At 41.9% G+C, this 26,051-nt stretch overlaps 1 protein-coding gene across 2 annotated transcripts in view; it reads right to left on the bottom strand.

The window, feature by feature from the left end:
- Nucleotides 1–12,180: 12,180 nt before the first annotated feature.
- Nucleotides 12,181–26,051, bottom strand: part of CRADD (CASP2 and RIPK1 domain containing adaptor with death domain) — a 194,302-nt gene continuing 180,431 nt past the window's right edge. The window contains exon 3 of one of the 2 annotated variants that reach the window (XM_067697549.1): nucleotides 12,181–15,362. In XM_067697549.1, the coding sequence (XP_067553650.1) occupies nucleotides 15,061–15,362 (302 nt within the window). In that variant the 3' untranslated portion in view covers nucleotides 12,181–15,060. The remainder of the gene's footprint in view (nucleotides 15,363–26,051) is intronic. The other variant, XM_067697551.1, reaches the window with a different exon arrangement.

Here is a 26,051-nt window from a genome sequence, read left to right as displayed (position 1 = left end):
ATATACCCAGAGAAAACCATAATTCAAAAAGACACATGCACCCCAGTGTTCACTGCAGCACTATTTAGAATAGGCAGGTCATGGAAGTAACCTAAATGCCCATCGACAGATGAATGGATAAAGAAGATGTGGTATATATATACAACGGAATATTACTTAGCCATAAAAAGGAACAAAATTGGGTCATTTGTAGAGACGTGGATGGACCTAGAGTCTGTTATACAGAGTGAAGTAAGTCAGAAAGAGAAAAACAAATATCGTATGCTAACACATATATGTGGAATATAGAAAAGTGGTACAGAACCGGTTTGCAAGGCAGAAATAGAGACACAGATGTAGAGAACAAATGTATGGACACCAAGAGGGGAAAGCAGGGGGTGGTGGTGGGATGAATTGGGAGATTGGGATTGACATATGTACACTAATATGTATAAAATAGTTAAGTAAGAAGAACCTGCTGTATAAAAAATAAAATAAAATTCAAATTGAAAAAACAAAAACAAAGAAGATTCTTCACTGAAAAGCATCTTACAAGCCGAAAGAAAAGACCTAAAGATACTGACATTTGGGTTATCAATTAAACTCCCCAGCCTCATCACCCTGCTTGTGACCTGGTGGTCTTCAAGCCCCACCCACAATAGAGAGCTAGTATGAAGCTTTTTAGTGCCCCAACTTAAAATATAAATGACAGCCAAGGATCACCAGACATTAAGAAAGACTCAAACATAACAGAGATTACAAATGTAGAGATTAAAGTAATTTGAAGGTAAAAGAAGGTGAAAACTGTCAGAGAGCTAAGAGAATATTTGCAAACATGAAGCAAAAGGATGCTATTTTAAAGGGAGTATCCATAAAACAAAAACATCTTAGAAATGAAAAAATATGGCATAAATTTAAAAATCCAATAAAAAGGTTGGATGAAAAATTTGATAAAATTTCCAAAAAACAACAAAATGACAGAAAATAGGAGAGAAAAGTTAATATTTAAGGAGGAAGCCAGAAAGTCTGATATCTAAACCCAATATAGTCTTAGAAAGAGGGAAAAAAAGAAAATGGAAGAAATGAAATCACGAAAGGAAGATGAGATGACTCCATAGTGACTCTACAGTGAGAAGGCAGTAGATGATGCCTAAGCCTGGAAAACAATCATTGGCTCAAATGTTTTCTGAATTAGTTAACAAATGGAACAACACTCCTAAACTAAGTCCTGTAGGCAAATGAAGTCATATTATATGACACCTCCTCTGAAATACTGTGGTCCTGGGATGCAGGGCTCAGGACAGTATATGCTGCCCAGCTAGGGTGAAGGGCCAGGGCACAAGAAATGGCACCTCAATGCCAGTGCCACAGAATCGGGACATTGAACTTATGGTAATGCTTCCAGGTTACAAGCCGTCGTGCAGCATGCCGACCTTCCTCTCCCCATTTCCACAGCCATCGACTAGCATTCGTAGAAGAGATCATTATTGATAGCCTTCACCCTGTCATCTTTGGCTGTAGTTCACAGAACCAAGGGGCTTTATGAGAGGTGCCATCTTGGAGAGAAGGACCCAAAGGCCCAATAAATAGTGCAACTGAGTCACCCTAATGGAAGGTTAACAAAATGAAGGAAACCCAGGACCAGGCCTCAAGCACTGAGGGACAGAGTGGGGAACCAGATTGTCCTCACAGGAACATTTGAGGCTTCCCTTCAGTATGACCCCATAGCTCGCTGATCTCTTCCTTCTTATCACTTGTCACAGCTTGTAACTTTTCAAGCTGATTGTAAGGTCCATGAGGATAGTATCTATGCTTGTTTTGTTTTGATGTCACTCATCTGCACTCAGCACTAGGAGGTGCTACCAAAAAATTGTTAAATGAGTGAACGAAAGATCCAGGTAAGAGCAGAAAAGTTGGAGCTGGCAAGTGAGATACAGAGCCCAGAGAAATTTCCTGAACTGAAAAGAAGAGGAAACCATGGTGACTTGATACAGGACGCCAACAGCCTGGACAGGAGAGGGAAGAGGTTCTCACAGGTGCCAACTGTCTCTGGAGATTCCAGCAGTTAGACACATACGCATGGGTTTGTGCCTGAAACAGTCACTGTGAATCCTGAATACTGGCCCCATTCCTGCCAAGGCCAGCCCTGCCCTACAAGGGCGGCCACCATGGTTGGAGACCTGTTTAGTTCCTAGACATGGGGCTGGAAAGGGAACGCCTCAGGTTTTTACGTGGAAGCCCAAACTTCAGGTTGACCAAAACCACCTCACATCATCTTTGCTGGAATTAATAAACTCAGATGATAGGTCATGTCCCAATCGTGTGGATGATTTGACAAGATGAGCTGTTTGGTAGGCAGGACACAGTCACAGTCATCTGCAAAAGGCAGGAGGATTACTCCTCAGAGGGTAGAGTAGGCTAATGACGTTTCACTTTGAAAATAGGCTTGGAGTCCGTGGGGACAGAAGGAAGGCTTTGGGGTAGAGATAGAGAGCAACGAGGATTTTGAGTGACGTCAAGAAGAAGCTCAGATTTCATTTGGCTAAAAAGAGCCAGAATCCTCCCCAGAACACTCAGATACTAAGACAACTTCTTAGTACAGCCCCACAATTGTGGGAGAAAAACATTTCAACTGTTCATCTAAAATCGTTTTGCTAGGGATGGGATGTGGGATCTCCCTGCTCCGAGAAAGGGGACAGGCCTCTTCTCTCTGAGAATCTGGCTTTTCCTACACTTTCTCATGCAAAAGACCTATCAGGAGAAGGTCATGAATAGAGCACTTTTCCTTCAGCCAATGAGACAAACACCCTATTCAAAAGCTCTTGCCGTGCCCTGCCCACACACTGTCTCAGCCAGGATTATTTTGGCTTTTGACGAAATCCCACGGGGTAATAAGAGCAACCTCAACTCTGCTGTGCTATTTCACATGACTCCATGGCTGGCAGCAGGCGGGAGCTATTAAAGATCATCTATTTTATGAACATCACCCACTTGCTGTCTGCAATAATGAGGGAAGAGAGCTACTGACACCAAAAACCCAGCAGGTGGGCTGGAAACATTTCAGTATGAAGCTGACAGCCATGCTGGGGTCCTTGGCAGTACCTGGACTATATACTGGGGTTATAAAACCACTCACATGGGCCTGAGTTCAAATTTTGACACTGCTATGTATGACCTTGGCTGGGTTAGTTAACTTCCTTGAGCATCAGTTTTCTGACTTGTAAAATGAGGGAAATAAGGCTAAAATCCCGACTCCTAAGGTTGTCAGAGGACGGAATGACACAGTGCACTTGAAATCACCTTCCCTGAGCCTGGCTCCTAATAGATGCTCCACCAGCGCTGCCTTGCCTCCTTTGTCCTCCCTCCCCCACCTCTATGCTCACTGTCTGTGAATGCAGTGTTCCTGCACAATGAGTCAGCTGAGGCGACCAGGAATTGAGTTAATTGGACACGTTCTAGCATTGCCTCAAACACACACCAGGACGAATCTCTGTGCAGCCTGTGACTGAGGAGGGGGTGGGGCTTATCGCCCTAGGTTACCTGTTCTGGAAGAGCTCTTCCTGTGCTGAGAACTGTAGCCGGACCCCCTGGCTAGGGCTAGGGAAGTTCTGTTTCAGCATCTGCTGCTGCCCCTGGGAACAGCTGAGGATCTGGACCTGGAGTGTAGGAACACTGTGGCCCAGTATCTGTTGATTCACTCTTTCAACAAATATTGAAAACCTGAATATAAGACAGACACCATCCATTCGTCATCAAATATTTCTATAACATTTATTCTATGCCTGACACTGACTGAAGCACTTTGCAAACATTATCTCATTGATTCCTCATAACAGTGCTGTAAGGTTGGTATTATTACAACCTGATTTCAGAGGTAATGAAACTGAAGCACAGAGAATTTACAGAACTTGCCCAAGAAACTTATACGCAAGACTTTTTGGACTCAGTGACAGTAGCATTTACAGTCCTCCATTGTACGTCTGGAGGAGGGATAAGCATACACTCATCTGTTCATGATCTGATTCATTTACTGAGAATTGCATTAATCACAAAGCGTGTGTCAGACTCTGCTTTAGGAAAGGTGGGGACACAAGACCCAGGTCTGTCTTCACGGAGCCTACAGTCCAAGGAGGTGAATGCCAAGTAAGCCTCATTTTTATCCTTTGACTTTGCAACCAGCAAAGAGACAGCTGACTTGGGTCAAGGATGCCAGTGGAATAGACATCTTTGTATAAATGACCTTTATGGGACATTAAACACGTGGCCTTTGCCCTTATAAGGCCCGGGCTAAGGAGTCCATCAAACACTTGCTTAGACCTTCATATTTCAGAAGAGAAATGTGTGTAAGGCTAATGCCCTCACCAAAACCCCAGAAAGGTATGCAGCCATAAGCACTGCCTAGTGTTCCCAAACTTCATATGTGTATCACTAATGAAGATTATTTTGTATGAGGGGTTAGGTATTTATTTTTACATGTACTTTAAATCACATTTTAAAAATAGCACTGACCTATTACTTCAAACACACTATTGCTTAAAGAAAAAAAATTTTTCAGTTAACTAAAAAAAATATTGGCACAGGTGGTGCATTACAAATGAAAAATTGTCAAAGTGGTACTCAGATGACTGGAGTCTGGGAAGCACACAGTGATTCTCACTGGGGTCATTAAGGGCATTTGGGGTGAGGCAGCTCTTCACTGTGTAGGGCTAGTGCCCACACTGCCAGCTGATGCCTAATATCTTTGGCCACTGCCCTCTCCATGGTAATAGCACCCCCCTCCAATAATGCATGGTGGGTGATAACTCCCCACGAAGAATGCCTCCAAACATTTCCAAATGCCACATGGTAGAAGGCTGGGGGGATGTGGTAACACTCCTGGTTGGGAACTATTGCTAAACTAAAGTTAAGGTCTTGCCGGAGGCCTTACTGGGAAAACAAGCTATTTTCAGATTTTTTAAAATAGAATGAAAGTCAAGTTCAATTACCAAGTGGCTTAGTGGTGGGGGGTGGGGACCAGAGTAAGCAAATGAGAACCCAAGTGAGAAGACGGCAAAGACATAAAAAGTCGTGGCAAGAGTGGGGACAGACAGAAAAGGCCTGGCGCTGCAGACAGAGCCTCCCTGGTTTGGGGCTGCTGTTAGGAGCAAGACCAGTTTCTTCCTGCTTGTCTGACAGGTGCCACCTGGCACCTGACAATGACCAGAGAGAGTGCCCGCTACCTGCTGACGAACAGGCAGTGCAACCTATTGCTTGAACTAAATGCAGTGTGACACCAAGCCAGAAAGGTGTTCTGCAAGGATACAAGAATCATACGATGAAAAATGCAACAGATTTGTCAATCACTAAAGAGGGAAAGAAGGTCCCAGAAAGCCACGAGTCTCTTTCCAAGTGACCCATAACGTGCTGCTAACGGTGAGGATGAATGGTGAGGACGAGAATAAATTGATGCTCTTTGTACACCACCCCAGATACCGTTCGTGCCCTTTAAAAATCTTGGTTATTTGTGGTACCTTTGAGCCCTACTTTCCCCAGCACACTCCAAGGTTTTGTGTCCTCTGCCTCAGTATGTCTGTGGAACACATGTTTCCAAAGTTGTTAATAGGTGGTCACCAAAAAAAAGCTTCCAATGTTAAGTTTGGTAAATCCTGCACGTTTCCACTTTGGAGATTCACAATGCACACTGGCACCTCAAAGCTTTTGAGAAGATTTCTTCTGTTCCCTTGGTAATTTAAAATGCAAAATCCAAACTCCTTGCCTGGTTTTAAAAGTCAGCTGACTTGCCCCACTTTACCCAATCGATGTAATTTTGTTGGGAGGCATACGCATCACTACTGTTCCTAGTATCCGTCTTATCCATCCTCACTTCTCGCACATTCCTTCCTCCTCTAGAAACCCCATTCCCAGCCTCTCCACTGACTTTACACTTCTGTCAAGCCTCAGCTCAAGATTCATGTACTAACTACTGTTCCCCACAGTGAATTTTCTCTCTACTGTGACTTTTCTCAGAACTGTATCTATAAAAGGGGGTGGTGTCATGTCACGGTGATCCCTTCTAGGTTGCCTTGGGATCACTGTCTGGTTGTGTGATATATGCAGTCTGTAAGCAGCTTTGCTTCTTTTCAGCTTCTCATGGGAGCCTGTTACTATACTGTGGATACTACGGGTCTTGCAGAAAAAACACTTCTTGATATATACCCCGGTGGATGTGCCAACGGCTGGCTTTGTTCCCTTGTAAAACCAACTATCGCTATTTGTGTCTCTATGAATTAGCAACCCCCGAGTAATGACTGAACATATGTGTTCACACTGTCTACGTTTAATTACTCTGACGTTCCTCCAGTGAAATGAAATGTTGGCTACAACAGATTATATCTAAAACTGAATAACATTGGGAGTATTCAAAGTTAAGAGTCTGCTCCTGGAAATGGAAGTTGACTTTTTACCTGTATGAATATTAAGAATTTATTTTTATTTCTAATATATTTCCTAACTTCCACCACCCCCCTCAAAAAAATGCCTGCCTTTCTCATGGCCTTTCTCATATCAGTTCATAACGATTCCATCTTTCCATTTGTTAAAAATACAATCTTGATGTTCCACCACCAGTTTTTGTCATTTTAACACCCTATCCAACCCATCAACAAATCCATTTGGTTCTACCTTCACAATGTAATCAGAACCTGACCGCTGCTCACCACCTCCACGTCACAGGATGCGTGCGCCTGGAAGCTGATTCTGAGATGGAGCTGGGTGGGCAGGAAGGTGATTAGAGAGTGCTCCTGGGATCGACACCTGTTAAAGGGAAGGAAACAGGCTTAGAAAGAGGGGGAAGTGGGGCTGAGATACTGTCACAAAGAAGGCCTGAGCTGACTCCACAAGGAGCCCTGAGCTGGGATGGCCCTTGGGAGCTGCTCTGAACTGAGGTGGGCAGCCAGGCCTTTATACCGCATCACCTACAGTCACTGAATGCAGGCTGCCCAGGAAGGGGCAAGGCCATTGTGCAAGATGGCTCTCCTCAGAGGGGGCAATTCTTAAAGAGGGCTGACAGCCAAAGGCGATCAGCTGGAGACCTCCCTGCTGCAGGAGGAATAAATCTTTCATTTCTGAAGGGGACCTGAGCAGGGTACCACGCATCCACTGCACTTCACATGCCCATCTTGACCCAAGTCTCCATCTTCTCATCAGGATTAGTGCAACAGCCTCTTCACTATTTCCCTGCTTCAGCTCTCTAAAAATGTCAGCTAGAGTGATGCTTTGGGACTGTAAGTTAGATGATGTCATTGCCTCTGCTGAAAACCATGCAGTAGCTTCCCATCTCACCCTGAGCAAAAGCCAGTAGTAGCCTGTCAGACGCTCCCCCTCTGATCCTCCCAGCTCTCCGACCTCAGCCCCTACTACCTGCCTGCTTGCCCACCACACTTTAGCCACCCTGACCCCCTTGCTATTCTTTGAAAATGTCTGGAAAGCTCTTATCTCAAGCCTTCACATTTCATTCTTCCCGTCACTCAGAATGTTCTCTCGGGCCTCAGCGTGGCTCTCTCCCTCACCTCCAGGTTTTTACTCATGTCGCCTTCTACTCCATCCCCCTGGCTCTCCCTGTCCCCTTGTTGCATCCTTTTTCTCCACAGCAGGGAGCTCTACAAGTGGAGAAATTCTGGACTGTTGCATTGACTGCTGTACCCCTAGTATCTATAGCCATGCCTAGCACATAACATGTGCTCAGAAAAACAGACGTTGAATGAACTTCTGTAAGTTACAGAAAGAGTTTCCATGATTGGCCCAAGTTGAAAATCATTCCATGGGTTCTCTAGGTCCCTAAGAAAACCATAACAGCTTTGATTCCCCTCCTTTTGTTAAGCTTTAGTCATGCAGGTTTTCGGTTTTCTTTACCCAAATTAAAGGAGGAGTAGCTTAAGTGTCTTTTGTAGAACAGGCAATCGAGATGCCAGAATTCTGATTTTATCTCATACCCAAACCTTACAAAAACATTTTTTTCTTTCAAATTTGCTTTAGGCTCTTAAAAGTTGAAGAAGACATGGCTTTTGACAACGATGAAGTGTATCTGGGATGCTCCTGTGCTCCCTGAAAGCAGTGATGGTTAAGAAATGCCCCCCCCCTTGTGTCCCAAGAAACAGCTAACCACCACAAAGGACAACCCAGCCTTCCCACATTCTCAGATAAGACCCGCCTCCATCCTTTCTCAGGAGTCCCACAGGGTTTGTGGATGACTCCCTTGTTCACTTGCCTCTATAAAACCCAGGCCTCCTTCCTTCTCTTTGAGACATTCCTCATTAACAAATGTTCTCCCTATTGCAAAATTATATCCATAATTGACTGGTGCAGATTGTCTTTCACACTTCATAAAGAGGGGACTTGTGTTGCGAGGATTTATTTTTAGCCTCAAAGATAGTATCCGTTGGAAAATCAACAGCTGACAATAGTAAGTGACAAAATAATTCTTGACAATAGACCACAGACAACCAAAGGGTCCACTCCCTTAGCAGAAAGCCAGCATGGAGCTCAGTTTCAGAGCAGGGAATAATTACTACTTCCAGAGGCTGACAGAAACTTGATTCAAGCAGGTGGCTGGACAAAAAGATAATGTTGGAAATAATTTCCTAGGATATAAAGTAGATGTGGCTCTATATAATTTTATCCTGAAATTAATTAACTCCAGTGTGCTGCGCACAGAAGTCTCAGTCTTGCCCTGTCTAGGATCCCTGGTTCTAAAGAAACGGGATGGAGGCAGGATGCTCCTAGAAGCTAGAGGTTGTCATACATTACATGTCTGCAAGCTCTTACCTTTCCAAGAGGTGGGTCCAAGAGGTCCACCAGCCTGCCCTCCTATAGGGCAGAAGATCTGTGGTCAGCTGTATAAAGATCACGGTTTAGATAAATGGCTTCAACTTTATTCCAATACCTTGGTTAGTCCTTCATAACAGAGTTTACATTCTTGTGCAACCCCACAGAAACACTTAGCTCCATTCTGTTGGACACAAGCCCTCCCAATACCCTACAAAGCCAAAAAATGATCAGTCAGGCTTAGATGCTAGTGAGGTCTGGTGCCCCTTTATAACCTATAGGCTTAGGGTTCTTGGGGTGAGTAACTTGGATTCAGGTGTACTGGGAATCCCCTAAAAATTATATGCCAAATGGGGTGTGGGTGTTTGTGCGCACGTGCATGCGTGTGCACTTTTCTAAAGAATGACTCCACGGTCTTCTCACATTCTTAAAGGGATCCCTGCCCCCTGAATGGATAAGAGCCACTACCTATTACAGACATTCTGGTCCTTCAAAGAAATATTCCCTAGGCAGAGTCCCCTCATCCTTGGCTTTGACACGGCCAGGAGCACCAAGTCCACCACCAGTCTATGAGTAGGCTTACTTACTTCATTTGTAGGCACTCGGTCTTCTCCCAGAATCCACAATGAGCCATTAAGTCATGCCAAGGACCTTGGTATCAGCTAAGTCTGATTAAGTCAATTCATCTCCTAGAAGCTGACAAGAGGGAGGTTATAGGACCTAATCCAACCCATTTGATATTGTCTGTTAGGGCTGCTATCACAAAACACTACAGACTGGGTAGCTTATAAACAACAAGAACTTACAGCTCATAGTTCTGGAGGCTGGGAAACGCAAGATCAAGAAGCCAACATGGTCGCGTTCTGGCGAAGGTCCTCTCCTGGTTCATAGCTGGAGCCTTCTCACTGTGTCCTCACGGGCTGCAAGGGGCTCTGTGGGGCCACTTCCATGAGGGCGCCATCTTATGACCTCATCCCTCCCAAAGGCCTCATCTCCTAATTCCCTCACCTTTGGGGGTTAAGATTTCAACACATGAATTCTGGCGGCAATGGGGATACAAACATCTTGGCAGAGCAGATATTTTCCACAAATATTCTCCATCAACAGTGTAATCCGACACCCAAAATAGCACTGGCTAGAGACAGAATGTAAAACTGAAATGGAAACATATGAGTATTACCAAGATGTTGGGTCTACTTTTTTCTTTTTCAGTACTGAAACCTGGATTTCATGGTCTATGTTTTGAATCAATAATAGCTTTTAGAGTTATTGCCACATATTCTGCATAATTTTAACAGACAAGCTTAATTGGCTCAATGAACTGTGTCTTTATGAGACTTTAATTTTCCTATAAAACAGCAAATGCCAACAAGATAGACATCCCTATTCTAAGCTGTCTACAGCTCTAAGAAGTAAACAGGAGGTTATTACATTAAAAACGTTCCTTGTATGCCAGCAACATCTAATTTTAATCTGTGGGACTTTTCGAGGAAGAACTAAGGGCTAGAGATGGCACAAAGAACCCCCACATATGCCTGATATCTAAAACCTGAAGCCTGACCCAATTCCCCTGTGGTTAAATAAACACATGCTTCTCCACGTCCTTGTTGTCTTGATGTACAGAACGGGATAACATTGGCCACTTAGTCTATCAATGAAATTCTCTTAGCTTCTAGATTGCTTTGAGACAGTAACTTGGAGGCATCTTGTACACCCGTGGCGAAAAGTGCCATTTGTCACACTGGATGTAAAATAAATTAAGTGGAATTCTGGTATCCATATGCATTAACTTCCCTTTAAGGGACCGACATACTAACTTGGGCAGCACTTACAAATCTCATTTGAAGTGTCACCTCCTCAGTAGCCAATTCTGTTGCTCCCTCCTCTGTGATACTGGCCAGTGATCGTAATTGCTGGCTGTTGTGTTTGTCTCCTCAACAGGCTGAGATCCTACAGGGCAGGGACTATGTCTTATTTATCTTTGCACCTCTGGTGGCACACACAAATTGCTAGCTTGCTGATTGTAGAGGTTCATTTAATGATAGCCAGGTGTTAGATCAGAATCCCATCCCAATTCTGAATATGCTCTGAATTGTGCCTACCAGTTCACATTCCTTGTCTTTAAAGTCTTGATAAAAGTACTGAAGGACAATGTACTTCCTATTTTCATATGCAAATCACAGCAGGAAAGGGTGATTTTGACCCTCACGCTTCTCAGGGACCCGATAGGGTGGAGAATATTAGACAAACTCTGATAGCTGAAATAATTCAACTCAATGATTTAGCAAAACATTTTTGCTGTGCCATGCACTGTTCTAAGATTTAATTTTGTGGGAGCCTGATTGTAAGCACAGTACTGTTATTGCCCACATTACATATGAAGAAACTGGCACAGAAAGGTAGAGTAACTTGCCCAAGAGATGAGCCTTATGTGAGTATTCTCCACGCCTCTCACCTCTGAAGCAAGGCAGAGTGAATCCTTTCTCCCCTGTGTTCCCACAGACTCACTACCCAGGCATGGACCTCATCATCTCATATTGTGATTAGAGATCCATGTCGGTCTCACTGGCCGAACAGTGAGTTTCTGGAGGACCGGGACTGTGGTGTATCGGTCATCTTTTTGCCTCGCCACTTAGCAGAGTAACTGGCTCACGGGAGCTTCCTGATAAGTGCCTGCTGAATAACTGAATGAGGGAAGTCTCTTCCTAAAACTACCACTTCTGAGGAATTCCTCAGAGAAAGGGATGAAGACAGACCCATTCTACTGCCTCAGTTGCCTTTGTAACCTCTGGTGGAATGTAAATATTTAACAAGGACTTTCCTTGCATTACTGTTTGTAATAGTGACAAAGGAAAAACCATTTAAAGATCCACTTAACACAAGAGGAAAGTGATCTGCAAGTCATGGTACGTGCATATACTGGAAAGTATGCCACTACTAAAAATGATGGTGTAGACCAGCGGCTGCACACAGATCAAATATGGCGTCCCACCAAATTCGGATCGACGCACAATATTACTGTCCCCCAGAACACATACTTGTAGGAAGAGAACACGGAGCTGAGTGGATCACATGCCACAGTGGAGAAGGCATCTTGCTGTAAGAAAGAGATTAAAAACTTAGAATAAAGCCCCAAACATTTATGGGAATGTGTTCAACTTTGCTTTTTGAGGATGTAAGAATGCACAGTGGGGACAGTCAATAGCTCTACTCAAGTAACAACAGGGCTCTAAAGGGGGACAAAGCAAACAGTGGGATTATGCTGGATGTTTTGACAGCAAAAAGACATTGTTATACTTAATAGCTAGTCTCTTTTAATTTCTTCAAATATGCTGCTAAAAATTATAGGATTTTAAAGTGTGCTCCGAACACAGAGGATGTTGAAAATCACAGAGGATGTTGAAAGGTATAGAAAAATCTTTAATGACATGGAAAGACAGTTATATGTTAAATAAAAGAAGCCAACTGTAAAACAGCATGTACGATACAATCCTGTTTTTATTACAGAGAGAATATGCAGGCACGGGAAAGGAACTGGAGGACATAGACCAAAACTGGGCTGTAAAAGTAGTTATCTTCGGAAGATGGGAGTGGGAGCAATTCTTTTTTTTTTTTTCTTGCTCATTGGTATTTTTTCACTGCTATAAAAAAGATGTACTATTTTTGTACTGAGAAAATTTCATAGAAGTTACAGTTTTTAAAAAGTTACGGGGCATACTCACGCACGTGCATGTGTGCGCGCACACACACACACACACACACCAAACGAAAGTGGAGTTAGACTTTTTAATCATTTTTTTTTGTCAGCACCTACAAATGCTCTACCACCTCATTGTACTCATTAAGAATTTTATTGGGAGTAGGCAGTCTCTGGGATTGTAGAACCTTCTTCCGTGCAAAAACACATGGACTCCTTGCAGGCAATCACCTATTGGATTCTCTTGGGAGGTAGGCAGATGCCATGTAGTATCACTCTTCTCAGTAAGAGGTAGAAATTAGGCAGTGATTTGATGTTCGGTTCTTGCATTCTGCAAATCTTCTGCAAGGGCATGAGCAGGCCCAAAGAGCTGCAGCTGCTAGTTGATGGTGGAGATGCCCTGCTCATTGAGGGCAACAAGTCAGAGCTCCCTAATAACCCCATCAGCCCATCATGGCAAGTTCTTCACAAATTGTCCTTCACTGCTGACAGAGCACAAAGGTACCTGTGCATAACAGATGTCCTACAAATGGCAGGAATGCCCTGGGTAGTCATCAGACCCACTCCTAAAATGCCATCTAGTCAGATGCAGCCGAGCCCAGTTATACTCGCTCATCCATACATGTGGTGAAAACAAAAGCTCCTCTCTGTTAGCAAACCCAGGGGGACGAATAGCGACCTAACAAGTCCAAGGTTCAAAATGACAAGCAGTTATTGAAGATGCCGTGGAAGAACAGTCTGTCACGGGGTGCAGTGATGGGGCCAAAAGTGTGAGGATTTCACAAGATAATGAATTAATGGCTGGACTACAAAATGGAAAATTAGAGCTGATAAGGCCAGTGGACCGTCCTTCTGAACTGTTTGTTGAACCATAAAATAACCGATTCTTTTTAGGAAAGGGAATATGGTTACTAGACATCTGAAAGGATGTAAGTAACTCACGACTGTCACCATTTTGAGCACCACTTTCTGTCCAACCTCAGCACTGTATATGCTTGCCCTCAGAATTTTTTTCCCTTTGAAAAATTCTGAGTTAAGTTAGTATTAGAAAATAGATTCTCTAATTATTCAGAAGGATGGATCACAGATTGGGAATGTTCACCTGTGTCTCTTCTGATTGGACCCACTGTAGCATTAATAAAGCCATATCACATTTTAAAGCTTAGCAAGAAACGTGGTAATAGCACTTCCTCCTACAGTACCCTCAGCTTTAGCCACTGTTCAACTTGGTCTGGGAACTGCATCCGTGTTCAGCCACAGCAGCGAATTAACAGCTACCATTTCCCAAGAGCTGGTGATGGGCCAGGCACTAGATGAGCCTGTGGCAGATGTTATTCCTTTAATCATCACAAAAATCTTGGAGGTGGGGACAATCATTGCCTCACTCAACAAATGAGGAAACTGAGGCTTAGAGAAGTGTAGTAACTTGTCTGAGGAGATGCTGCTAGCAGGAGAAGGGCAGCAAGCTTCTTCCAGAGCATGTGAGAGAGAGGATGGAGCAGGATGGAGCAGCTGGAAAGGGCACACAGGACCAGTGCTGCAAAGACACACGCTCACTCATCCGGCCCAGGCAAATCGCTTCATCTTGATACAGGACGGGGCTCACCTCTCTTACCTAACTACTTCATAGGCTTTTTGTGAGGTCCATATGAGATCACATGTGTGAAAAGCCCTGAAAACAGTAAAGCATTTGACAAATACCATGTGTTATTAGTAAAAAGTCAGAAAACTAAATCACAGTCCTTAGGAGCACAACACTTCAATCATCAAGGCTTCAACGGAAAGACCACACTGCCCCCCAACCCCCAGTCCTTTAAATAAAGGGCGCGGGATTTTCTTAAGCAAATCTTTTAAAGATAAAGGGCTCAGGTATGCATGCTGGTACTTGAACTGGTTTTTGCAGGGAGCTTCAGTGTCTTAAATTTAATGCAGACACCCTGCCTGAGCGATTTATCTTGACTAGAGAAAGTAACCATTTCGCTGTTACTATTCTGTTCCAAAGAAAGGACTACTGTAGTTTTACACCCTTAATCTATGCAACACAAGAATGAAAGAAAAAAAACACAAGTAATACTTTCTCATGAGAGGGCCACATTATATACAGTCATTCAATTTTTATTATTAACATCATGATTGATAGCTAAGTCCACAGTTCAGTTCCCAGGCAACATAAAAGTGGATGTTTTATATACGGAACACCTGTATTTTTTTTTTTTTACATCTTTATTGGAGCAGAATTGCTTTACAATGGTGTGTTAGTTTCTGCTTCATAACCTGTATTTTTTGGAGCCACTAGGATCTACCAGTCTATTAAATGGCAACCACACAATTAAAACCTGCACAATTCAAATAATGTAATCTCCGAGCAATGAGAAACAATGAATTGTCAAATCACCGTGGGAGATCAACTGAGTCATCCCACCTTTCAAGTAATGTCAAGTGGAAATCCCATTATCTCCTTTCATCTAAGAAATCACTAAAACCAACCAACCAGTCCCCCCAAATCTACCTGCACTGGGTGAGAGTCAGGATTCGGCACACGAGACTAGGGGATGGACTCCCCAGGTGCTGACGGGGCGCCATCATCCCAACATGTGCTGGAGCACCGAGGGGTCCACGTCCACGGCCTGGAGACCCCTGAGCAGGCTCTGGAAGGTGGCCTGCTTCCCGAAGCGCTGCCTCCAGCGAACCAAGGCCTCCACCATCTGGGACTGAACATTGTGGGGATGGTTGGCCTTACAGCGGTAGATGTCAGTCTGGGACAGCCCCAGAGACAGCACCACGGGCTCCCACTCGGGGCCCAGCCTCTGGGCCAGCTGGTTGATCTGCTGGTCGGAAGGGGAGCTGTGGAGGATGTGGGGGGGGATTCCAGCCAACCGGTCATCTGGGGAGGAGAAAGACACGAGGGTGAAGAGAGCGAGCAAACACGTCAGACAGGGGCAGAAATTAAAAACGTGGCAGAATGACACACACTTCCAAATGGCAGGGGCCAACTCCTCCTAGTCTTCATGGCGGCTACTCAGTACAGCGCCACACATAGGGGCTTAAGAAGTACCACCCAGCATCTTTGGAAATGTTTACGACAGAAAATTTGAAAACAAGAAAATAAAAATAACTTGAAATTCCATCAGAGAAACCCATTCATAATAATTTGATTTATTTCCTTTTTTTAATATCTTTATTGGAATATAGTTGATTCACAATGGTGTGTTATTTTCTGCTGTATAACAAAGTGAATCAGCTATATGTATACATATATCCCCATATCTCCTCCCTCTTGTGTCTCCCTCCCACCCTCCCTATCTCACTCCTCTAGGTGGTCACACAGCACCGAGCTGATCTCCCTGTGCTATGCGGCTGCTTCCCACTAGCAACCTATTTTACATTTGGTAGTGTATATATGTCATTGCCACTCTCACTTCGTCCCATTCCCGCCCTGTGTCCTCAAGTCTGTTCTCTACATCTGCATCTGTATTCCTGTCCTGCCACTAGGTTCATCAGTATCATTTTTTTAGATTCCATACATGTGTGTTAGCATACAGTATTGGTTTTTCTCTTTCTATCTTACTTTACTCTGTATAACAGACTCTAGGTCCATACACCTCACTACAAATAACTCAGTTTTGTTTCTTTTTATGGTTGAATAGTATTCCATTGTATATATGTGCCACATCTTCTTTAAACATTCATCTGTCAATGGACACTTAGGTTGCTTCCATGTCCCGGCTACTGTAAATAGAGCTGCAATGAACATTGTGGTACATGACTCTTTTTGAATTACGGGTTTCACAGGGTATATGCCCAGTAGTGGGATTGCTGGGTCATATGGTAGTTCTATTTTTAGTTTTTTAAGGAACCTCCATACTGTTCTCCATAGTGGCTATATCAATTTACATTCCCACCAACAGTGCAGAAGGGTTCCCTTTTCTCCACGCCCTCTCCAGCATTTATTATTTGTAGATTTTTTGATGATGACCATTCTGACTGGTGTGAGGTGATACCTCATTGTGGTTTTGATGTGCATTTCTCTAATGATTAGTGATGTTGAGCATCTTTTCATGTGTTTGTTGGCAATTTGTAAGTCTGCTTTGGAGAAATGTCTGTTAAGGTCTTCTGCCCATTTTTGGATTGGGTTTTTGTTTTTTTGATATTGTGCTGCATGAGGTGCTTGTATATTTTGGAGATTAATCCTTTGTCAGTTGCTTTGTTTGCAAATATTTTCTGCCATTCTGAGGGTTGTCTTTTGGTCTTGTTTATGGTTTCCTTTGCTGTGCAAAAGCTTTGAAGTTTCATTAGGTCCCATTTATTTATTTTTTATTTTATTTCCATTACTCTAGGAGGTGGGTCAAAAAGGATCTTGCTATGATTTATGTCATAGAGTATTCTGCCTATGTTTTCCTCTACGAGTTTTATAGTGTCTGGCCTTAATTTAGGTCTTTGATCCATTTTCAGTTTATTTTTGTGTATGGTGTTAGGGAGTGTTCTAATTTCATTCTTATACAGGTAGCTTTCCAGTTTTCCCATCTCCACTATTCAAGAGGCTGTCTTTTCTCCATTGTATATTCTTGCCTCCTTTTTCAAAGATAAGGTGACCATATGTGCATGGGTTTATCTCTGGGCTTTCTATCCTGTTCCATTGATCTGTATGCTGTTTCTGTGCCAGTACTATACTGTCTTGATTACTGTAGCTTTGTAATATAGTCTGAAGTCAGAGAGCCTGATTCCTCCAGCTCCATTTTTCTTTCTCAAGATTGCTTTGGCTGTTTGGGGTCTTTTGTGTTTCCATACAAATTGTAAAATTTTTTGTTCTAGTTCTGTGAAAAACACCATTGGTAATTTGATAGGGATTGCATTGAATCTGTAGATTGTTTTGTGTAGTATAGTCATTTTCACAATATTGGTTCTTCCAATCCAAGAACATGGTATAACTCTCCATCTGTTTGCAGCCATAAAAGGGGTAATTGACAGTAACACAGTAATAGTAGGCAACTTTAACACCCCACTTACACCAATGGACAGACCATCCAAACAGAAAATAAATAAGGAAACACAAGCTTTAAATGACACATTAGACCAGATGGATTTAATTGATGTTTATAGGACATTCCATCCAAAAACAGCAGAATACACTTTCTTCTCAAGTGCACACAGAAAATTCTCCAGGGTAGATCACATCTTGGGTCACTGATCTATTTCTTTTCAGTCTTTTATACATAAAACATACATTTAGGATTACATTGCAGGTACTGCTTTGTAACATGCTTTTTTCACCGCCATCTCTTTTACTAGAGAGGTCAAGCCGAGGCTTCTGGGAGAATCTAAGGATGCCTGCAGGGTCCACCTCCCTCTGGCACTGGCCTGTGGGTGGAGGAGTGACACTCTCTCCTACAGGAATGGCTAGTGCTACAGGGTAAGGGGCTGAACAGAACAGCCACTCTTTCCTAACAAACTTGGACACCACCAAAAAAAGTGACAGCTTTTAACAGAAGCAGGTGCTAAGAGGCCCCCTGAGAAAAAGAAAACCTAGAGGCCATGAGGGAGCAGAAAGAGAGGTGAGCAGAGTTCACTGTCCCAGCACAAGTCACAGGAGGAGAGTAACCATCCTGGCTGAGCCCAGAGAAGGAGAGGAAGTACGTGCTGTGTAGGGGCAATGAGAGAACCTGACCTTGCGCTTCCTAAACTGGAGCCCTATCTCCCCGAGGCCAGTCTGCTGAGGAAGTCTGACACTGAGCGAGTGACTACAGATGTGCTGAGAAGTGCCACTGGTTACACAGAAGGCCTTCCAGAGGAAGGAGGTTAAAGCTAAGTCCCGAGCATGAGTAAGAAGGAACCCAGTGAAGGGAAAGGAAAGGAGGTGTGCCCTGTGCAGTGAGAACTGCGCATGAAAAGACCCCGAGGCAGGGGGACATGGCAGGTTCAAGGAAGAGACAGTCACTGTAGCAAAGAGCAGAGGTTGAGATGGACTCCAAACACCCAAAATGATGATGCTGGTGATGGGTTAGGCCAGGACTGGAACCTCAGACTTCAGTACAATAGCACATTATACTACACTTTCTGTCACCAGCATCACAGAAATTCAGGTCAATCCCACTTCACACTCTCCAGCTCACTGTTTTGATTTATGAATTCAATGAGAAGGCAAAAAGCATCCTGTTAGAATAGCTGATGTTTTCCACAGCATGTGCCTTTGGTCTATAGGCAGTTGCCAATACCTTCGGCATGAGTTGCAAAAATATTGTCAAGGACTCTCTCTGGTGTCTGTCAAGACTGCTTTTTTTTAAATGACTAAGAAGCAAATTAGAATAATGATACTACTGACCAAACTATTTTATATTAACACTGACATTTTTACAGCTTTTATAAAAATATGGGCTCATCTTAAAAAATTCAAACAACACAAAAAAGTACAAAGAAGACAACAAATTATCCACTACCCTACCATCTTATTGACAGTTTGTGAACATCATTCGGGACATCTCTTTAAGTGTGTATACTGTGAGAAGGAGAATACGACAAGTTTTTTTTCTAATAAGAGTAACTTAATTTTGCTTGAATATAACAGAAGAAAAAGCAGCCAAAGTGAACCTAAATGGCTTTCTGACCTGCAATTAAATGCTTAAAAAAACAAAACAAACAAAAAACACATACACACAAAATATTTAATGCTGAGAAAAAAATTAATGAAAATTTAAGAGGTAAACTACATGTCTTCACACTGATGCTTTATAATGAACACTTTATATTTCCTCTCTTTTTCCTCATACGTCTAGATTTTTTTTGCTTATATCATTTTTCTTCTGTTGGATGCATAACATTTACATGCTTCTGTAACAATAATCTTCTCCCAGCTGTTTAGTCTTAAAACTATATTTTTAATGGTTTGAATGTTCACCAGTGTTTTTTGTTGTTGTTACTGTTTTTTAACCATGGCTTTTGAGTCTGTTATTTTGATTTGAGTCATTTGGGTGAATCTCTTCATGGGGTGGTTTTCTTCAAGAAAGGTTCATGGTTACTACACTTCTTGAGTTCTTTCAGATCAAGACTGTCTGCTTACTGCCTTCACTGCTGAACAATAACAATATTTATAAAAATAATGTCATATTATTATATTCTGAATTATGAATATAATTTTATATTATGTAAATATTTTTATTCCTCTTACATGTGTAGAACTTGCTCATATTTTATGGTAGAGAATGCTGGTATGGAGAATTCTGATACTGACTTGAACATCCCCCTTTTTGTATTATTTGCTTTTTCTCTCTGGAGTTTACAGTACTGAAGCTTTAGACCAGGGTTTATCTTGGTCACTCTTCATCAGCCTTTCCATGTATGTGGCATGGCCTTCTCACCAAAGATTTAGTTCTTCCTCCCTTTCAGAAAAATCTCCCTGTGTTATATCTTTGCATTCTTTATTTCTATTCCTTATACTGGAGGGCTCTGCCTATCCTCCATGGCTATCATTTTCTCTCTTACTGTTTTAACTCCTTTCCTGTGATTATCTCATGCCTTTCCCCCATGCCATTCATTTGACTGACAGTTAAGGCTATTCTGTATTTTTTTCCTCCTGGTTCAAATCTTATATCATATTTTTGTTCTTAATTTTTCTTGGCTCTTCAATCTATCTTTTAAAAATCCCTTTCTACTGCCACCCATGAGGATGGCTACTCAAAAAACAAAACAAAACAAAATAAGTATTGGTAAGAATGTGGAGAAATTGCAATCCTTATGCACTGTTGGTGGGAATGTAAAATGGTGCAGCTGCTACGGAAAACAGTATGGCAGTTCTTCTAATAATTAAAAATTGAATTATGATCCAGCAATTCTACTTCTGGATTATACTACCCAAAAGAACTGAAAGCAGTTACTTGAAGAGATATTTGTACATCCATGTTCATAGCAGCATTGCTCACAACAGCCAAAAGTAGAAGCAACTCAAGTGTCTATTGAGGTATGAATGGATAAACAAAATGTGGTATGTTATACATTAGAATATTATTCAACCCAAACAAGGAAAAAAATTCTGACTCATGCTACATAATGGATGATTCTTAAGGACATTATCCTCAGTGAAATAAACCAGTCACGAAAGGGACAAATACTCCATGATTCCATACATATGAGGTACTTAGAACAGTCAAATTCAGTGGGACGGAAAGATTGATGGTTGCCAGGGGCTTGGGGAGGTGTAATGAGGAGTTGCTGTTTAATAGGGACAGAGTTTCAGTTTTGCAAGATTAAAAGAGTTCTGGAGGTTAGTTGCACAACAACATGAATGTACTCTTAAAAATGGAAAAAGACAGCAAGTTTTATGTTATATTTTATAATTAAAAATAAAAAAAGAATCTTGTTGTTTAATCATAACATTGAGTTTTTATTTCTACTGGATTGATACTGAGATCTTCTACAGCATGAAATAGTTGTGAGGTTGAGTTTCTTTGGACTCTGGGTTTTCTCCCAGACCAGATTGGTTGCATGTTTATTTTCTGCAAGCCGTGTTCCTATATTTCATTCCTCTGCTGTAGCATTTTCGCAGAGTTTTCATGACATTTAGTTTCATCTTGCTGATACTTAACATGAGTATCTCTGTCCAGAACTTCTGTTTGGTCTTGTACAGTAAGCTGATGCATCCTTGACACTCTGCTCACTCCACAGGGGTCCCGTTGCCTTTCTCCCTCTGAGCTACACTCCGAAGTTAGCTTGGCTTTCTATGCAGTGCTCTGGCGTGAAGGAGAAGTAGGACTCACAAGGCCAGCCCTTGCCGGGGGTCCTATGCACTGCCCTCTCTTTTGGAAGCCAGTTAAATGTCTTACAACAGAGCCCGCTCTGCCAGGGTGCACTCACTCCTGTGATCTCTTTCCCGTAACTGGGGAGATGGCTTGCTCCGAGTTGCCTTCCTGCCTCTGCTGAGGCTGTTGCCTGACATTCACCGAGGCCACCCACTCACCTTCTCAGGCAGCTTCTTCCCATACTGATCTGTGTTAGTGGGAATCCTCAGGATGCTGTCCCCTCACCTCCCTTTCCCGGCATTGCTCCTGAGGGGTCAGGATGGACGGTTTCCTTCATTACCTGCCACTGGTCAAAGTGCACAGCACAAAGCTGTGATTGGTTTTCTTGTCTGTTGGGTTGTTGCTGGCGAATGTTTTTGTTGTGAACTGCTTTTTGGGTCAGTTCATTGGGTGTTGGGGCGGGAGCATCTGTGATTCTGCTACACTCTGTCATCATTCTGACTCCTGGCCAACTATTAATGCAACATATGCTTTGAGCCAATGATGTGGAAGTGAGGACAGTATTTGCTCTCCTTCCTCTACACTCTCAGGGTCACATATCCCTTGTGAATACTGCCATATAACTGGGAGGTGGCCAGCAATCTACGGACACAGGTTTGAGCAAAGATAATTGGCACATAAGCGCGACCCAGCCAAGAACAAATCAAGCCCTTCCAAGGAGATCTTACACACACAGAGACAATAATAGCTGTTTGTGTCGTCTGACCTCTATCTGGAAAAGTATCCTCATGAGCCTTCCAGCTCATGAATTCTGCGGAACATGAGGTTAATTAAAAATGAGAGTCCTGAGGCGGTAGTGTCAACTCCCAAGGACATACTACATCAAATCAGGTCGAGCTATAAATCAATCCACTGTGACCGCCTGGCCACTGTTCCTCAAAGCTTGATGTGCACACCACTGGTGGTGGGCAAAGTGATGCCAGGGGTACAGAGGGGAACATTCTGTATTAGAGTAGTCATGGATCTATTTTAACACGATTAGAAAAGTATAAATAGCATTTCAAACCCATGACTGCAAGGATTAAGATAAGTAAATAAAAAAGCAGATATAGAATGACCAAAAAGTAAACAAAAGAGAAAAGTAAGTTTTAAAATAAAAAGTAAACTTAAATAAAAGCATTCAATTAGTGGTACAGGTGTTAAAAGATAAGGCAAGAATTGTACAAGTAGAACAGAAATGACTGAAGCTTGGGAAGTCCGGTGTTTCTCAACAAGTGCGCTATTGGCATCTCAGGCAGGACAATCCACTGTGCAGTGCTGTCTCCACTGCACAGCAAGGTCTGGAGCATCCCTGCCTGGCCTGCACCTACTAAGTGCTAGTAACATCCCCTACGCCAGCCTTAGCACACATGTCCACATACCCTGGGGCAAAGCAGTACTACCCCTGGTTAAGAACCACCAGATACTGGGACAGAAGAATGGCTATTTTATAAAAAACCCTAAGCAGGGGGTTACTCCTTTTATACTGACAAAATGCTCTCCCTTATACAGATCCTATCTCTTTCATGCAATCCTTTAATTCCATTCTCAGTGAAGTTAAAACTCACCTGTTTCAAAAGAAACAACATTCTCTGATAAACCCATCTACCATGATGAAGCCAAAAATCCATTTGAAGGGATCAACACCCCCCAGTCCCCACCCCCCATCTCCCCACTTAGCCACCCACCCCTCTACCCTCCGTCTCTGTGGTCATGACATGGATGAAAACAGCATACTGACCCCTCCTCTCTAACCAACTCTTCCTCCCACACTCATACTTATCAGTAGCTGCTCTGGGCTCAAATCTAAAAGACTCACACATAACTTTTCTGTTCCTTACATGACATTGCTGTCTCCCAAGCTCCTTATGTGCAGAGACCAAGTCTTCGACTTCTGTGCCCTTCCTTTCCAACCTTTAGGTTCTCCGAGTGAAGGAAAGTTCACAGGCCCAGTGACCTGTCTGGTTGACCTCTGCTTTGTACCCTGCATCCTACGACATGTGGCCACCTTAATGGTGACCCGAGAAGAGGACCTATACAAAGTTCAAAAGTACAGTTCAAAGACTGAAGGCCATGGAGTAAAGGAGCGGCACAGCAGACATGTAAACAGCTGCTAGGAAAGTCAGATAAAGCCATGGTCAGATGTCTAGAGTAACAGCAAGCATTTTAACTGTAGAACTCCGTTTTAAACTTCAGCTGTTTTGAAATATAACTGCAGATTTGGTAAGCACATATGAGTGCTTTATAAAGAGACTCAGTGGACATGGGGGAGCACTTTGCAAAACCATACACATTCCTTTGGAGAGGTGGTGAGATACACCACTCTCCCTAACTCACTGACGGAAGTGCCGTGTGCTTCAGGTTTGTTGGACCAGAAAAAAAAAGTTGAGCTAAGAGACTGTCCCCTTCTGGTGCAGCCACTTTTCAGGAGAAAAGGCTAACCTCTTCCCCGAGGACATGTAAGGCCTCTGCTCAGGTCAAGTCTACTAACGTTCCATGGACCAAAGCAAGACATGTGGCCAAGCCCAAGACCAACAGGACAGGTAATTAAATCTCACAGGGTGGGAGGAGCGAAAATGTGCTGAGCAATAATCTGTAAACACTCACAAGTGAACTAATAAATTTTTAAAATGTAGATGAAGTGATATATTACTGGGAGTATATAAAATGCCAAAGTTGGTGCAGGACAAAATAGAAAACTTCAATAAACCAATGTATTAAATACACCGAAGTGGTAATCAAAGCCCTCCCCTGCTAAAGAGCCCTGGGCCCCAATGGTCTTATAGGTTAGTTCTATCAAATATTCATAGAACTTTTCATTTCCTAACTTACGTAAGTTGTTCCAGAAAATAGAAAAGGAACAAAAACTAGCCCATTTTATTAAGCTCCTGTACCTTATATTCCAAACAACAAGGAGAATACAGAAAAGAAAAATCACAGGCTCATTTCAGTTATAATTTTAGATGTAAAAATCCTAAATATTAACTATTTGAGTTTTTAAAAATGTATTTAAAATAATACATTGTGAACAAGTAGAATTTATCCAACGATTACAATAATTTCAACATCATAAAAATTATCAATTAATTCAACATATCACTAGCCTAAAGAGAAAAGGCAGTATATTAATACATGAAAAAAAAAGGATTTGATGAAATTCGATACCTATTTACCATTAAAATTTTCTTCTTTAAAAACTAGGAATATGGGCAACTTTTAAAACTTGATAAAATTATAAAAGCCTTCAATAAGCATTTGACTTAATGAAGAACTTTAAAATGTATCCCCTTTAAGAATGGGAACAAGACAAGTTATGCCCACTAGCACCATTACTATTGAATACAGTAGTGGAAGTCCTGACCAATGCTGTAAAAAAAGAAAAAGAAATTTTGTATTAACATTTGAAGGGAAGCATTTTCAGAGTATGATTTAATATGTAGAAAAAGGCCAGGATCAATAAACAATCCATTAGAACAAACAAGAGAGTTGAACAAAATTGCCAGATACAAGATCAACTCAAAACAAAAATCAACAAAACAGCATTTCTACATTCTGGCAATAATCAAATACAAGATAAAATAAAATAAAATAAAATAAGCAATGAAAACTATAAAGGATCTAGAAATTAAATTAACAAAGATCACATAAGACCTCCATGCGGAAAATTTTAAGCCTTCATTAAAAGACATAAAGCAAAAAAAAAAAAAAAAAAGACATAAAGCAAGATCTGAATAAATGATCATTCATGTGCTGGATGGGAAGACATTATTATTACATAAAGATGATAATTCTTGTAATGACAATTAAAATTTCATAATGGGGTAGGGAAAGGCTTTCTCCAAATTGGGGAAAGCTAGCTAATTATAAATATTTAAAAAGAAACTGGACTTTTACATCACACCATAAACAGTGACAGATTCCATGTGGATAAAGGCCCAAACATAAAAGGCAAAACTATAAACTTAATGGAAGATAACACTGGATTATCTTTATGACCTGTGGTGGGAAGGGACCTTTTTTTTTCGAGTTTAAGAAAAAAGTTTACTTAATTTTTTAAAATTGAAGTATAGTTGATTTACAATGTCATGTTAGTTTCAGGTATACAGCACAGTGATTCAGTTTTATATATGTGTGTAACATATATACTTTTTCAGATTCTTTTCCCTTATAGGTTATTACAAAATATTGAGTACAGTCCTCTGTGCTATACAGTAGGTCCTTGTTGGTTATCTATTTTATATATACTAGTGTGTATATGTTAATCCCAACTTCCTAATTTATCCCTCCCCCACCCCAGAAGTGACTTTTTAAATGACTCCCCCAAAGATGAATTTTTTACGTCAAAGGAGACTATGATTCAAGTTGACAGAGAATGGGAAAAGATATTTGTTAATGTCTAAAGCCAAGGAGGGAAAAATTTCTGCATTTATAAGGTACTCCTGAAACCAACAGGAAAAAAGGTAAGAATCTCCAAAGGAAAAAGGACAAAGGAATGACCAGGCAATTCAAATTAGAGGAAATGCAAAAGCAAGCCTATAAAGAGATGCTCAAATGCAGAAATTTAAGAAACAACAATTGAAACAACAATGATAAATTACTTTATGTGCACAGAAATCTAGACAATACCAAGTTTTGGCTGGCATGTGGCCATGTAGGAAACTTTATTCACTGCTGGTGGGAGTGAAGACTGAGCAGCCATTCTACAAGCAAGTGGGCAGCGTGAATAAAACTGAATACAGTTTTATTGTTCCTAGGTGCATGTACCCAAGAAAAATTCTGAAAAAGATCGATAAGGGACATGCAGA

The sequence above is a fragment of the Pseudorca crassidens genome, chromosome 11, assembly GCF_039906515.1.
Source record: "Pseudorca crassidens isolate mPseCra1 chromosome 11, mPseCra1.hap1, whole genome shotgun sequence".
Taxonomy (NCBI): Eukaryota; Metazoa; Chordata; class Mammalia; order Artiodactyla; family Delphinidae; genus Pseudorca; species Pseudorca crassidens.
This window is presented reverse-complemented; position numbering and strand designations above follow the sequence as displayed.